Genomic DNA, 16,440 nt, shown 5'->3' with positions numbered 1-16,440 from the left:
CTGAGCATTGCTGAGGAAACTGTCATGGAGATTTTACTGACAAGTCTGTTTTTGTTTTTCCTAAGAATTAAATTATGATGTATATAATAAATGGTCCAATGTGTTAGAGTTCTAGCTGTTGCCAAGCAACATGGGCTCTGTTTCGTTTAGTTTTTTCTGTTCTGATCCCTTACTTCCTTTGATGAAGAAAAAATATTTACCTTAAAAATTTTTTAAAAGAAAAAACTCTATTGACATTGAGAAAGCCAAATCAATAACTATGTTAGGTTAACCAGTCGTCAGTGGTTAGAAATATAAGAGTTTTATAGTTAAAGAGAAAGGAGACTTCAGAAGCAATTAATATACAGTCACCCACAATTTTAAAGAGAAAGGCCGCATATATGGATTCACAGCACACACCTGGAAAGATAAGTATCTCTGAAGGATCTTTCCTTTCAAGAACAAAGGCTGTTGAGAATATAGATTACCCACACTATCATGCTCTCTTACGAAAACTGAACATGCCTTTTGTGAAAGGAGTTGAGGACAGACATGACTGTGGCAGAATTGAAAAGAAAAGCAACCCTACTTTTCTTAAATTTCACCCTTATCCCCCTTCAGTCCTGCCAGACTATTATTTACACTATCCTTATCCCACACCATATGGGCCAGATTATCCATTATTTCCACTTCGGGATGATGTACCCTTAGGTGACACCTGTTCAGGGTTTGTGAGTCCTGGTGGTGATGCTGACTTAAAGCCTGGCGTTGGCAGAACCATACCAAGCTTGGTAAATTTCAGTGATGTGAAACCTCAACATCGAGTTCCCAGGCCAGACACAGGATTTCAGACGACACTAAAAAGGAAAAAAATATTACTAGAAGAACTAAAACAAGACAGGAGATGGAATTCCAGGGCAGTACCAGACATTTCCATCAGAGCAAGACTTGGAGGTAAATGAAGTGACATGGGCTTTGTAATTTTTAAACACTCAAATGAGAGAGAAGAGCATGGATCTAAGATTTAGCAGTTCATTTGACATAAAATTGTAAAAGACCAAATAAGGAATTCTTATTTTTAAATTATGGATTGTAAGGAAAAAGTAATAAGAATGATAAGCCTTTTTTAAACCTGTTTGTAAAAAAATAGTTGGTTGTCAAAAAATACATTCATCAGTATGTGGCCAACTCAAAGTATACATCAGATAATTTATTCTAAACACACAGATAACCTAATTTTGCCACAAAGGAATTTATATTTAACTTTGATAATTGTGTATCATGCCTCCTTATCTGTCTCTGTCCTTTGAAATAATTAATTTGCTGATGATTATCAAAGAGTTAGGTTACAGGAGCTGAAATGCAATGCGAAAGTAGTTGAAAGTAAATTTTGAGGTCTTGTAAGAACAGGAGCTGAAGAGAGGCAACCCCTGCATAAATAACTCCACCACATTCCTGGAGGCAGAATTTGATGAACACTCACTGACTGCTGCACCTTTTGGTTTCTCTGTAAGAACTCCCAGAGGGTGTCACAAGCCTGGCCCAGAAGTGGTGAGAAACTTCCAGAAGAAATCCACGGGCAGTGTTCCTGTATGGAATGTGCCTGGTAGGCAGGGAGTGAAAAGAGATTAACATGTTTGAGCATGTGGGAAAGGCAAAGACCAAGTGCTATAGCAAGAGATGCTGAGCTTGCTCTAGCCTTAAGAGGCTGTGCCCTCTTCACCACTCTTCTGCAGTGCCCAGCCACAGACCAGAAGCCTAGGGAGGCTGTGTGGAGGAACAGTGACATCATTGTTTTTTGGAGCAGTGGAAGCTCATGGTTCCTGCTACTCCTCCATGAAGAGAGGCCATAGGCACTTGGGACTAGGAAGGGAGTACGAATCAGGGCAAAGGTAGTAGAAATGCAAAGCCCCACAACATAATGGTCCCAAGCCACACGCTCCAGATACCCACTCTTGAACAAGAAAAGACCAATTTGATGAGAGATAAGCAAGGGATAAGAACTATGCTTTTAATGTGCACTCCAGTTGTGGCCTCAGCGGGTAGGCTTAGGGAAATTCCTTAGCTTGGAATGTTCACGTAAATATATAAATGAGGTCCAATAACATTTTAAGAAATAATTATTTTATAATCCGTTTGAAATACCATCTAGGGAAATAAGGTATTACTGAGAATCAAATGCAATTCACATTGAAGGAACCATTGATGAGTTCAGGCCAGTCTTACAGCCATAGTACAGTTTTCACTGATTCTGAACTAGTGACCAATTTTCTGATCTGTCCAGAAAGGAGCTTGAGCTCAATCTTTTGTTAATGTTTCAATGTACACTAATAGTCATTATCAAGAACTCTTCTTTAAAGGAATTGAGGTCATTTTTCATTGTAGTCCTATTTTAGACAAGTATAACACTTAGCTTGTAAGCAGAAAATCCCAACCTAGTGTAATTTTTAAGAACAATATTGATTTGTTTTCTTAAGTTTTCCTAAGAGTGAACTGTCAAAGCATTCCAACAAATTAGAGGTGAAGAAGCTAACTTATGACTGAAATAGGGATAACAGACATTGCACCAACAGTTCAGAACCAAATATAGAGCTCATCTAGCCTCTATTTCACTGCCTAGATCAGTACAGCAGAATGCAGAAGATAGGCTCTAGAGTGAGACTGTCTGTACTCTATTCCTGGCAGGAAATTTACTTGCACCATGACCCAGGACTCGTTGCTAATCTCTATGCCTGTGTATCCTTATTTATAAAATTCAGATACTAGTTATAATTTATAATAGCGAGGGCTATTTACCATTTTTCATGTAAAAATATCTGACAAAGGAATGAACCAATAACATTTGTTAGATGTTGTAAAGTTAAACAAAGTCATGTTAAGTTAAAGTCCAGAATTTTCAGTTCCTTCATACATAAATTATCTTATAAAATTGTAGGAATTGAATGAATTAAGATGGGTAAAATACTTAGCAAAATTCGTGGAACCTGGTAAAGCATTTAATTAGTAGTAGCTGTTATGAGCTATTAACAGTTTCAAAGAACAATACTTGAAGTTCAGGGATTGATTTCAATATAATTTGGCCTATGCTTTCAGTGATTCTGGAAATAATCATTAATTATAAATAATAAATACTTTCAGTTTTTAGCAAACCTAAATAAACATAATTTCTCATACATTCTGATAAAGAAGGATATCTTCTCAGAATTAATTATATCACACACCATTATGCTTTTCAGTGGACTTTCATAAATATCAAAACAAGATCCTGAAAGATTATATCACTGATTTTTTGTCCTATTTCAACCTTATCTAGACATTTAACCGTGGTCAGTTGTTTTTTGTTCCTAGTTCCATCCTGTCATGGGAGCCACACCCTCATGGCCTCATCTGAACCTAATTACCCAAAGGCCCCACCTCCAAATACCATCATATTGGGGTAGGGACAACAACATATGAATTTTGGGGTACACACCCTCAGTAACAACCATCTTAACCATTTTTAAGTGTGTAGTTCATTGGTGTTAAGCACATTATTGTGCAGCCATCACCACTGTCCACCTCCATAACTCCTTCCATCTTACCAAACTGAAATTCTATATCCATCAAATACTAACTACATTTCCCTCCCTCCTCTCACCCCCTAGCAATCATTTTACTTTCTTTCTCTATGAATTTGACCACCTTAGCTACCTCATATGAGCAAAATCATACAGTATTTGTCTTTTTGTGACTGGCTTGTTTCACTTAGCATAGTGTCCTCATGGACAGCAGTATTCTTGCTGTAGCATATGTCAGAATTCCTTCCTTTTTAAGGCTGAATAATTTTCCATTTTATGTACATACCACGTTTTGTTTATCCTTTCATCCATTAATGGACACTTTGGTTGCTTCGCCTTTTGGCTATTGTGAATAATGCTGCTATGAATGTGGGTGTACAGATATCTCTTCAAGATCCCACTTTCTGTTCTTTGGGGTATATACCGAAAGGTGGAATTGCTCAATGGTAATTCTGTGTTTAATGTTTTGAGGAACCAGCTATTGTTTTCCATAGTGGCTAATCCATTTTACATTGCCACACAATGTATTAATGCACAGTTACAATTCCTTACATTCAAGGAATAAACCCCACTTGGTCATGGTGTATAATCCTTTCAAATGTGTGTTAAATTCCGTTTTCTAGTATTTGAGGATTTTCACATCAGTATTCATCAGGATATTGGTCCATTTCTTCTTGTAGTGTCTTTGTCTGGCTTTGGTATCAGTTGGCCTTATGGAATGAATTTGGAAGTGTTCTCTTCAATTTTTTTGGAAGAGCTTGAAGTGGATTAGTGTTAATTCTTTTTAAAATATTTTGTAGAATTTACCAGTGAAGCCATCTGATCTGGAGCTTTTCTTCATTGGGAGTTTTGATTACTGATTCAATCTCCTTATTAGTTATAGGTCTGTTCATATTTTCTGTTTCTTCATGATTCAGTCTTGGTAGGCTATGTGTTTTTAGGAATTTGTCCATTTCATGTAGGTTATATAATCGTTTGGTGTACAACTGTTCATAGTACTTTCTTATAATCCTTTTTTATTTCTGTAAAATTGTTGGTTCTAAACCTCAGGAGTTCCCCAGATGAAATCCAAAACTGGCCCCTGTACTCACAGGGCAAGGAGAAAGAGGCAGACTCTCCAGACGGGTAGGTGGCAGGTTTAATTACCAAGGAAACTTACTTATGCTTGTCTTAGGTGCCTTAAGATGAGTAGATCTCTGCACCCACCCTCCAGAATCTTCAAGTTTATGTAGAGGACTTAACAGGGTTCAGTCACGTATACTGTCCAGATGGTCTCAACGAAGCGTTACTCTCTCAAGGCTGTGTTCCTGAAACAGCTCCTCCTGGGGGAACAGTGGGCAGAACATACATTCATTTCAAGGACAGAGGAGGGGGTAGGAGCCTCTGATTGCCTGAGTTCAGCTCATGGGTCAGTGGGTGGTCACATCCTCTCAATGACCTCCAGCAAAAATCAGTTGTAATGTCCCTTCTTTCATTTGTGATTTTAGTTACTTGAGCCTTCTTTCTTTTTCTCTGAGTCAGTCTAGCTAAATGTTTGTCAATTTTGTTGATCTTTTCAAGAACCAACTCTTGCTTTCATTGATTTTCCCTATTGTTTTTCTATTCTCTATTTTGTGTATTTCTGACCTAATCTTTATTATTTTCTTTTTTCTGCTAGCTTTGGGTTTAGTTTGTTCTTTTTCTAGTTTTTTAAGGTGTAAATTTAGGTGGTTGATTTGAGATATTTCTTCTTTAATACAAGCATTTATACCTATGAGTTTTCCTCTTAGCACTACTTTTGCTGAACCCCATTACTTATGTTTTTGTTTTAATTTGTCTCAAGATAATTTCTAATTTCCCATGTTATTTCTTCTTTAACCCAATGGTTATTTAGGGGTGTGGTGTTTAATTTTCATATATCAGTTTTTAATTTTATTCCAGTCTATTGATTTCTAGTTTCATTCCATTGTGTTCAGAAAGTATTAATATATTTTACATGCTTTCAGTCCTTTTAAGTTTACTAAGACTTGCTTTGTCACCTACAATATAGCATAGAGAATGTTCTAAGTGCACCTGAGAAAAATGTGTATTCCGCTTGGGTATTCTGTTGGTTTGAGTGTTCTGTAAATGTCTGTTAGGTCAAATTGTTGTTTAAGTCCTCTACTTCCTTGCTGATCTTTGTCTGGTTGTTCTATTCATTATTGAAAGTAGGGTACTAAAGTCTTCAACTGTTATTGTAGGGCCGTTTCTCTCTTCAATTCTGTCAATATTTGTATCACGTATTTTGAAGGTTGGATGTTTGGTTCGTATAAATAAAATAGAGAATAGAAAAACAGCAGAAAAAATAACCTAAACCTAAAGTTGGTTCTTTGAAAATATCAACATAATTAACCTACCTTTTGCTATATTGAGAAAGAAAACTCAGGGAAGACCACTCACAAAGGGTATTTTAGATGTTTAAAAAAAAAAACCTGTCTGTAACCATTAGAGGAGAGATAACACATGAATAAAAGAAAAAATACATAGAATAGTCCTTGAATCTTTCTTCTAAGGTTTTGGCTTCCTTAAAAACACCTTGTTATGGAAATGTTTTATAATAAAAATAATAAGGCCTATAGGAAAATAGTGTTCATAGTAGACTCCTCCAAACTCATACAGTTTCATGGGTTACACACAAAACCCATTCACTGTGTGATCGTAAAAATACGATCACAGTTTTAAACATGTTAAATCTCTAATAAATGAGGAAATACTTTTGTCAAGGAAATAATACAGTGCTTTCCTTGACAAAAGACTTGATATTTGTTTGGTGGCATGAAAGCAATGAAGTTAGACTGTGGGTTATGAAGGAGAGGTGTGTAATAGCTGTTCCCAAAAGTGGCTTTTGGCAGCTCACCCCTTCCTGTGTGTGCCTGCCACTTTTCCAACCATAAAATGAGGTCTGTTTCCTTCTCACGTTGACTCTGGGCTTGGACATATGAGTGGCTTTAGCCAATAAGATATTAGCAAGCATGATGCAAGTGGAGGCCTGGTAAGTACTTGCACATTGAGATTGGTCATTTAGGGATTGTTCCCCTGGAGTTTCAGTCACTATTTTGTGAGAGACCCAACCTAGATCCAGAGGGGAAGAAAAATAAGGCATTGGTCATCAGGCCCAGCTGAGCTCCCAGCAAACAGTCAATACCAACTTGCCAGCCATGTGAGTGAGGTCATTTTGAACATTTTCAGCTATCGGAGCTATGCTTTATGACAGAACAATTCAGAGTCCCAGTAGATGATGAATGGTTGTTTTAAGCTACTAGGTTTGAGGTTATTTTGCAGCACTAGTTACTGAAACAAGGTAGAAGAAAGGATGTCATCATACTTAGATGTAAGCGTAGTGCCCCTGAGGTATATAGTTGTAATTCATTGCCCTGTTTACTTCTACTCTGGCTTAAAGTCAAAATTTTAGTTTTCTTGTTTTTCTACTTTCCTTTTTTTTTTTTTTTCTAAGTAGCTGCTAGAATGGCTTCAAATCGGAGGATACCAAAAAGCACCGTATTGCTGCTGATGGCATGAGAATCTACTGGAGGGTTTTCTTTGGCCAGCTGAGTCACAGACAGAATTATCCTTCTTCTCAAAACTGAAAAGATCATGGAATTCAGCACGGCCTCTCTCACTCTGCCTTGGCCTCTTGCGTCTGCTTCTGTATTAGTTTTCTCTTGCTGCTATAACAAACTGCCACAAACTTAGCACCTTTAAACAAAGGCCATTTATTACTGACAAGTTTGTGGGTCAAAAACCTGAGCAGGCTTAACTCTGTTCTCTATTTGAGATCCAACTGCCAAAGTCAAGGTGTGCTCTTTGTTCACATCTGGAGGGTCTGGGGAGAAATCTACTTTGGGACTCATTCTAACTGTGCAGAATACAGTCCCTCATATCTGAGGCGCCCGTTTCCTTGCTCTCTGGCAGCAGGGGATGCACTCTGCTCCTGGAGTCTTCTCACATGGCCTGCTCCACCTTCACAGTCAGCAGTGCTGTGTCAAGGCCTTCTCACTTGCTACTTTCTGTCACTTACCTTCAGAATCCACAGAGGGGCCCCCGTTCTCCAGCCCTTCATTGCCACTTCTGAGTTTGCAGGTTCTGTCCTGCTTGGTCAAATATTGACTGAATCAACATCATCATTCTGAAGATGATATTACCTACTACTGTAGGTACTAATAATGTTACAACTACTAACTGATAATGTTATAAACTGCATGCCAGAAATTTGCCAATTCCTTTAAATACATTAATGGTAGTTTTTACAACTCTGACAGCAATCATTAAAGGTAAGAAAAATAAGACTCAACGGGGTCAAATAATTCACGAGGTCACAGTAGCACCTTAGCCAGGAAGTATATACATTATTAAGCCCCAAGTATTGCTGTAGTCTCTTATGGAGCTTCACCAGATTGCTATCCATGGTGACCAGGGTGCTCCTGTGTTATCCCAAATCCCTCTCACAATTCATCTCACCTATGCTTAGATATCTCTGTACTGTCCAGCTAGCTCCCAGTTTTAGCATTTTAGTTCATCTTTTGCTGAGTTAGATTAATTCATGGGGCAAAGCTAAAAAGTGGAGGACCAAGTTAGAAGACCCCATGCAGTAGGAAAAGGATCTCTGTGGTACAACCGTTATCTTCACCTACACTAGTCCCCTGTCCAAACCAGAGTAATTTGCCAAAGTTATCAGTCTCTCTTATTAAGACTTACCAAGGAGGATAGGTCCAAGGCTTTCATGTCCTGACATTGGCCTACCTCTTTTGTTCATCTTCCACCATTCCCTGGCTGCCATTTCAAGATGTAGCTATACCCAACCTTCAGTAAGAGTTGTGATGCTGCTCTCACAGGGCAAGCCTACCATTGTACATACTGTTCCCGCATCTGGAATGACTCTTCTTCCTCCACTTCCCCTTTGTTATCCAAGTCGTACTCAATTGTCAAGATGAGGTCCGGTCTTATCTTCAGGAAGATGTTCCTAACTCCCTACAATCTGGCTGGATTAGATGTTCCTCCTCTGCACTCCCACAGCACTCAGAGCTCAACAATGATCACAGTCACCACATTGTACTGAAATTATCTACTTACATGTCTGTCTTTTCCATTTGTTCATGAGCACTTCAAAACCAGGAAATCTGTTTTCCATCTTTATACATTCATCTGCTTTCATTTGTGGTGAGGTAAATATTTGTTGAAGGCAGCTTTTATATTTGCCCATCTCTTATCATTAGGTTGAATTATCTACGTAGTAAACTCCTTTGTGTCACCACCATCCCCAACCTGTCTGTGTGCACATGCACAGATTAATAGTGCCCAAGAGATCTCTTCCAATAATAAATAACAAATAATTGTACACTATTTAATTAATCTAACACTTAAATTCCAGAGTACTTCTGTTCTCACTGCTGAGAAAAGTTGTTAGATAATCCACGGAAAAATCAATACCACACAGTTTAGCTTTCTATTAGGAAGTATTTCTGGTGGAAGAAGAAATTCCTATTGCATTGTGTACATTTGTATTTCTTACGTATGTACCCAAAGCACATACATTTTTGTTTTCAGGTTGGACAAGCCCACTGAGAGTTACTGCCTTACAACCTCATCATGAAGAATACTCAGTAAATCACCTATATACATTTGATGAGAAAGCAACATGTACCGTAAGGTTTTCTTACTGCATAGCATTATGTAGTATTTGTAATCAATTTATTTCCTTGTCTGTATTTGATATTTTATGCCCTGTAAAAAATAGCTACGCATACTGAGTGAAGTAAGTCAGATAGAGAAAGAGAAATATCATATGATATTGCTTATATGCAGAATCTAAAAAAAAATGATACAAATGAACTTATTTACAAAACAGAAACAGACTTAGAGAACAAACTTATGGTTACCAGAGGGGAAGGGTGGGGGGTGGGAAGAATAGTTAGGAAGTTTGGGATTGACATGTACACACTGCTATATTTAAAATAGATAACCAATAAGGACCTACTGTATAGCACAGGGAACTCTGCTCAGTATTATGTTACAACCTAAATGGGAAAAGAATTTGATAAAGAATAGGTACATGTATATGTATAACTGAATCACTTTGCTGTACATCTGAAGCTAACACAACATTGCCAATCAACTATACTCCAAATATAAGATTAAAGGTTTAAAAAAAATAGCTACCATTTATAAAGTACTCCTTATGGGCCAGGCACTATGTAGAAGTTCACAGTTATTGTATATTATGCATGTCTGTGCATCCCTACAACAGAACAGTACTATGGAAGAAGAATGAGTAGTAGATGATGGTAGTGCCCAACACAGGCCCCTCTACTGGCAAGTGCACCCTCCGCAGTGGCAGTAGGCAATAGCCACTAAATGTCTGCCAGCTGCCAGCTGGACACTGCACCCTCCCACATTGACCACTCAGGCTTTGGCCAATGACTGACTTCCTTGAAGAAACAGAATAAAGCTAGATTTCAGCTGAAACCACATTCCCACTGGTGTGTTTTCCTTGTTGTATCCTACACTTCACCTAGAGCACTCCTACCATGTATTAATTGAACAAAAATTGTGTTTGAGTCCCTGCTTCTGGACAAGACAGTGTTGTTATCCCCATATTATTTGAGAAATCTGAAGTCCTGTGATGTTAAGCAACTGACTTTTGACCACAAACTTTAAACCTAGATATATGTCTGAATCATCCTATATGGATTAATAGATTCTAAACCCATGGTATTTAAATTACTTGAAGACTCCCCAAGGAATACATAGATATGACAAGGGATTAAAAAAAAAAACAGCTTTACTGAGGTATGTTTTACACACCATAAAGTTTGCCCACTTAAAGTGTTCAATTCAGTGGGGTTTTTTTCTTCATTTTTTTAGGATATTCACTGAATTGTACAACCATTGCCACATCTAATTTTAGAACTCTTTCATCACTCCAAAAATAAACCCATGCCTATTAGCAGTAAAGATATGGATGCTTTCAAGGAGTCAATTTCCATTTCTGTTACTCTTGTATGTACTCCTTCCTAAAGTTGACCTGCCTGATAAATTATCTGTACTTAGAGATACAGATTGATTTCTTCTTTTCCCTCTTTCCCCACCTCTCCCTTTGCCTTTTCTAATTTTACCACAAAGAGGAATGGAGCATACCTCCCACAAATCATGTACTAGGGTATATGGCCATGGAATAAAAAGGTCATTCAAAATAAATGTCACCAATGCCTCCTTTACTCAAGATGCCATCCACCCATGCCAGGGCTTCATGTCTTTCTTTGTCTATGCATTTTTCTCTATAAGAAAATTAAAGCATTAGAAATGAGGGAGATTTGACCTGTTTTGAGCTATTCTAAATTCAGATAAAAGGCAGAATTTGTTTACAAGGGTAAAGAAAATTTGTTAGTTTCACTTATTCCATCTCCAGACTCTTCAAAGAGTCTATTGCTCCTTCTGGTAAGTCCTGTGAAAGCAAATGAAAGGGAACATTATAAGAAATTGAAGGCATTAATGCCTTTTTTTTTCCATCTAAGGCTACAAATTTATGGCAAGGCTACATGCTTTACTTAGCTATATATTGTAGAATTAGAATTCTGAAGTTTGTGCTTGTCCTGCAAAAGCTTATAGAGCATACTTATTTAAATTTAAAATAAGCTTAGACTTTTATGACAAAATCTTGATATTTTACTACCAGTAGTGGGAGCTAAGTAACATTGGACAGTACTTCCAATGGAAAAACAACTGGATTAACATTTTTTTAATATAAAAAAGCTAATAAGGTGGAGAGAAATTACTGGGCCAATGAGAGGGTAGAAACTCTAAAATTTAAGCTATCACTTAGGGTCACTTCAGCCTTACAGCAATTTGCTGTTCTGGAAAGGGAAACTAAACTTTAACTGAACATTTCCTAGCCTCGTGGGTATAAAATACCAAAAATTAGAATTGGTCTTTGAAAACCACCCACTACACCTGAAGGCTTTCACCTTAGAAGTAAGGGTAGATCAATAGTAAAAAGCCTTGAACAGCCTACAGCTGCTTCACAATAAAAGAGAAAACCAAGTCTTGGACTGGTATTAAGGTGATCCTAGATTGCTATCATTCCCAGAATCCAGACATACAAATAAAACTTCTTTGGAGGATGATAGTATATTAATTACTAAGCCTCAAATTATTTCTGTCAATAACTTTTAAAATATAATGTTTAACACATAATCAACAGTAACCAAACGCATAAAGAGAAAGGACACTGTGAATGAGAATCAGCAGAAATGAGAGAAAACAAAGAGACAAAAATTGATTCTAGACGTTGGAAATATGCATAAAATGTTCAAAAAGAAAAAAAAGATTAAGCTCAAAATTTTTGTAAATAAGTTAGAAATTAGAAAATGCAAAATTAGAAAAATGAGAAAAATGTAGTACCAGAACTGAAAAATACAGTAAGCAAAGAATAAGGTAGATGGGTGCTGTAGCAGATTAGACACAGTTAAAGAGAGAATTGGAGAACTGTAGATAAAAGAGAGGAAAATACTCTTGATGATGCACAAATTTACAAAAAGATGGAAAATACCAAAGGGAGAGTAAAAATCATAGAGGATACAGTGAAAAAGAAAAACATATGTTTATTTGGAATTCTAGATGTGTAAGAGAATAGGAGAGAAGCAACATGTGAAGACACAATTATCATATCCACTGCTGTTTATTTATGGAGTTCCCTGCGGCATCCCCTCACATATTCTGCTGTACATTAAGGATTAATTATTAGTAAGCCAATCATGACAGCAGCAGCAGCAGCTGCTGGTGTCAGCCCCAGCACCAACAAAAATGGCAGCAAGAGTCTCAAAAAACAGACAAAGCACAGAAGACACAAAAATGGAAAGAAGGAGATTTTTGAAAGTTATTTCTTCACATTGTTTATGGTAATTGCATTGTTTAGAATCTGGGCATCAGTTGTTATCTTTTGTTAGGTCTTGTTGAACATGAAATTCTAGGAAATTGAAACATGATATTGTTGGTGATGGAGGATCTTAATGTGAATGATGCTAAAGTATCAGGACATAAAGAGAGATCTCCTTCAATGTTATTAGTCTTGTCAGAAGAAACTAGGAAATATCTAGATTTATTAGTAGAGGTTCCCATTGAATCAGATTCCAAGAGCACTAGAGATGAAGTCAAAGATCAAATTTAATCACTTCTTTATGAAATAGTACACACAAAACATTCAGAGAACAGAGATAGAAGACGCACCAGCAGAAGAATAGCTACTAGAAAATGAATATTTATTAGGAAATTATGTAGATGATAAATTTGAGGACCTGGAAACGAAAACATTTCATAAAGAAATTGAAGCTACATAACATAGAAGTGGCAGCTTACAAGACTAATCAGGAAGTGGAAGAGAAAAATCCAGATTCCAATGAAAGACTGTGCCATGATACCAATGACATGATAAACCAAGATGATGATGAACAATAATATGAACAACCAGAAAATGAGAAAAATTTGAGAAAAATCCAGATTCCAATGAAAGACTGTGCATTTGAGAAAAATGTGTATTTGAGAAAATTCCAGATTCCAATGAAAGACTGTGCCATGATACCAATGACATGATAAACCAAGATGATGATGAACCACCAGAAAATGGGAGACATAAATTCAGACCCTGCTAGGAAATATTTAGTTACCTTCTTGAAGAAGAACAATAGGAAATGACAGATTTCAGAATCTTTGCCTGTAAAACTAGAGGAGGACCAATCTTATCCACACATCACTCACCAACTTTATCAATACATTGCCCACAGGAAACAGGTAATTGTGACAAATCTTGTAAATTGCTGAAAAGCTCATAATCTAAAACATTTTAAATGAATTGTAGTCAATTGTAATTTAGAATACTTTTTAGAAATAAAAAATTGATGTGATTTTGCATTTCTACATGCCTCATTTTTGACAGTAGATCCATTGGTTTTATTTGCTTGTTTGCTCCATCTCTCACACAGCTCTTATTCTTACCCATGTTTATGTGTAATCTTCAGAAAAGATGTAGAAATTATATTGATGTAGCAGAAATTGTTTTGTCAAAGATTTCATATTTGTTCGTAGTGCATAACACTAACAATGTTAGGTTTATTTGGGTGACCTCTATGCTAAACATGGATTTTTATCTGCAAAGGCACTGAAATATTTGCTAATGACTCAGGCTGATAGGAATCATCATAAACTGTGTGCCAATCAACAGGACAACGGGATACTGGGGAATATAGTACATATAGATATACTGGAACTAGATATAGTAGAATAAAACAGCACAATTAACATCTCAACCTAATAGACATACAAAAATAAATCTTTTTGCAAGGACCATTTACAAAAATTACCAAATACTATGCCATAAAACAAGTCTAAAAATATTTCAAATGTTTTAAGTCATACAAAGTATATTCTTTGCCCACAAGGCTATTGTGACAGGTCAAAACACCTTAGAAAATCATGCATTTGGAAATATAAAAATGTATTTATGAATGAGTGATGGGCCAAAGAAGAAATCATAAAGGAAACTAGAAAATATCTTGAACTGAATAATAAAATGTTGTACAACACAAGGAATATAGCCAATATCTTACAATAACTATAAATGGAGTATAACCTTTAAAACTTGTGAGTCACTGTATTGTACAGCCGTAGATTATATAATGTTGTACATCAACTGTACTTCAATTTAAAAAATAAAATCGATCATGGGAGGAGTGCACCTCCAGGGAAGGAAAGGCCAGAAGTGATTCCGCCATGGTTGGCACCAGCCTGGAGCCAGTGAGGGTCCCTGACTGAAGACCCAGCAGGCCAGCTTCGAAGAAAACCTAGAGAGAGGGCAAGTTACAAATCATCCCCAGACCACAGGAGATACAGACATGGCAGAAGGGACTTGGATCAGGTCAGAAGCCAATTTCCCTGTGGTACCTAAGTGGATCCTGATGAATTTACCCTTGCAAGTGAAAAAGATGACATTACATACAAAACTGGAAGTGCACGAGTAAGAAGAGATTGAATAATAACTCATACATGCCTTTTGGGGCATTTAAGCCCTGAGAAAACTCTCTGTGACCCAGAGACTCACAAAGCGAGAGGAGTTGTCATTCTTCACTGTCTTGGCATTGCCAAAGGCCTCCAGCAGGGGATTGGCATTGATGATTTGATCTTCCAGAGCTCCCTGCAAAGGCAAGAGCAGTCCTCACATCTGGGCTTCCTGAGCACTCTGACAGTCTTGATTTGGACACACCAATCAGACCCACCTGCACTTTGCCACTTTCATCCTTCTTCTCTCCAGTAACTGCAATTGTTGCAAAGTACTAGATGACACGCTCCTCTGTGTTCACAGTCTTTCCTGCTCCAGATTCTCCACTGTCAAACAGAAACCAAATAATAGATCAGAACTACAGCTTACATTGTCAGTACACCACAAACCAGAGAAGAAGAAAAAAATCACTTATGCGGTCAGGATGGACTGGTTCTCATGATCTGTGAAAAAGAAATCAAGACCATCAGTTTTTAAAAATAGTACACATCCAATATGAAGATTATCGACTCTGTTCAGATTAAACATAGTTTATTCTTTTTAACATTTTGAAGGTGTTGCCTGTGATCTTGGTTTTGTGTGTCGATCCCAGATAGTACTTGCCTCTTGCAGTAAAATTTGTGAAAATGAGAGGCAAAGAATCATCTGTTTCTTCTTAAAATATTATTAATTTTAAAATTTATGGGAAATTTCAAACATATACAAAGGTAGAGGCCATAATGTAAAGAGCTCCTATGTACCCATCATACAGTTTCAGCAGTTATTATTTCGCCAGTTTTATATAATCTATACTCCAATCCTAAACTCACTCAGTTATTTTAAAGAAAATACCAGGCATCATATAATTTCATCTATAACTATTTCAGTAAGAATCATACAATTCTGAAGTTTCATTTAACAGATGAAGAAACAAACCCAGAGAGAAATAAGTGATTTTCTAATACTTACATAGCTTGTCAAGGTATTTAGGCCAATAATTTATATATTTTTCTGCTACCTGGCCTGCTCCAGGTTCTTCATATTAATTTGACTACTGCTAATTCTAAAAAAGGAAGGGATCTGGAATTGTAACTGTTGGTGCTCATTTACTTTTAGTCTCCTTGTATACACACTTCTAAGGGATAAAAACAAAAATTATCACTAAAAATAATAAAATAAAAAAATAAAATAGAATTATTGTAGCAACGTGTGGGAATGCAACTATAACAGTGCCTGGAGGAAAATATATAATCTTTTTTTAAATAATCTTAAATGAATATGTTATAACAGAAGAAAACCTGAAAATTTAAGAACTAAGCAAGCATCCATCTCAAAATGAGAAAAAATAATAGTTTTTTTAAGTTGAATGGAGGATATAATAAAGATAAAATGAGAAATAAGAAAAGAGAAAACAAACATATATTTTAAAAGAACACCAAGGCCACAAGTTGGTTCATTGATAAACAATTGATAAATATCTGCCACTGTCAATCAAGAAGAACAAAAATATATAACTTTGGGGAAGCCAAATATAATGCTGACCTCATAAAACTGTGAATCCCCACATAGCCTCAAAAACAGTGCAGAACAAGACAAATGACAGTATATAAAAGCCTTACCATCACCATAATTAGAAGGCAGAGAAATTCTAAATTTCAAATTACTGCAAGTTCAAAAGAAAAGAAAACAGAAAATCCTAACAAGTCATGTCTCAACATCTCAACAGAAACTCTTTTTTTGGTAAATAAGGACAGCTTTGGAAAAATTACATGGTAGACAGAAGCCAGCTTAAAATTGGTCAAAACTGTGGATAAATAGACAAAGTCTAGGACTAAAAATATAGATAATGTCAAAGTCTAA

The 16,440-nt window shown here is 36.5% G+C and overlaps 1 protein-coding gene and 1 pseudogene across 1 annotated transcript in view; both read left to right on the top strand.

The window, feature by feature from the left end:
* The first annotated feature begins 380 nt into the window (after window positions 1-380).
* SPMIP7 (sperm microtubule inner protein 7) overlaps window positions 381-16,440 on the top strand; it is a 56,808-nt gene continuing 40,748 nt past the window's right edge. Inside the window, exons 1-2 of the mRNA XM_030871377.2 lie at window positions 381-933; window positions 9,099-9,196. Of these exons, the coding sequence (XP_030727237.2) occupies window positions 381-933; window positions 9,099-9,196 (651 nt within the window). The remainder of the gene's footprint in view (window positions 934-9,098; window positions 9,197-16,440) is intronic.
* Window positions 12,305-13,139, top strand: LOC115861001 (aspartyl/asparaginyl beta-hydroxylase-like; annotated as a pseudogene).

The sequence above is a fragment of the Globicephala melas genome, chromosome 9, assembly GCF_963455315.2.
Source record: "Globicephala melas chromosome 9, mGloMel1.2, whole genome shotgun sequence".
Taxonomy (NCBI): domain Eukaryota; kingdom Metazoa; phylum Chordata; class Mammalia; order Artiodactyla; family Delphinidae; genus Globicephala; species Globicephala melas.
Note: the sequence above shows the minus strand (reverse complement) of the source record. Positions and strands in the feature narration are given on the sequence as shown.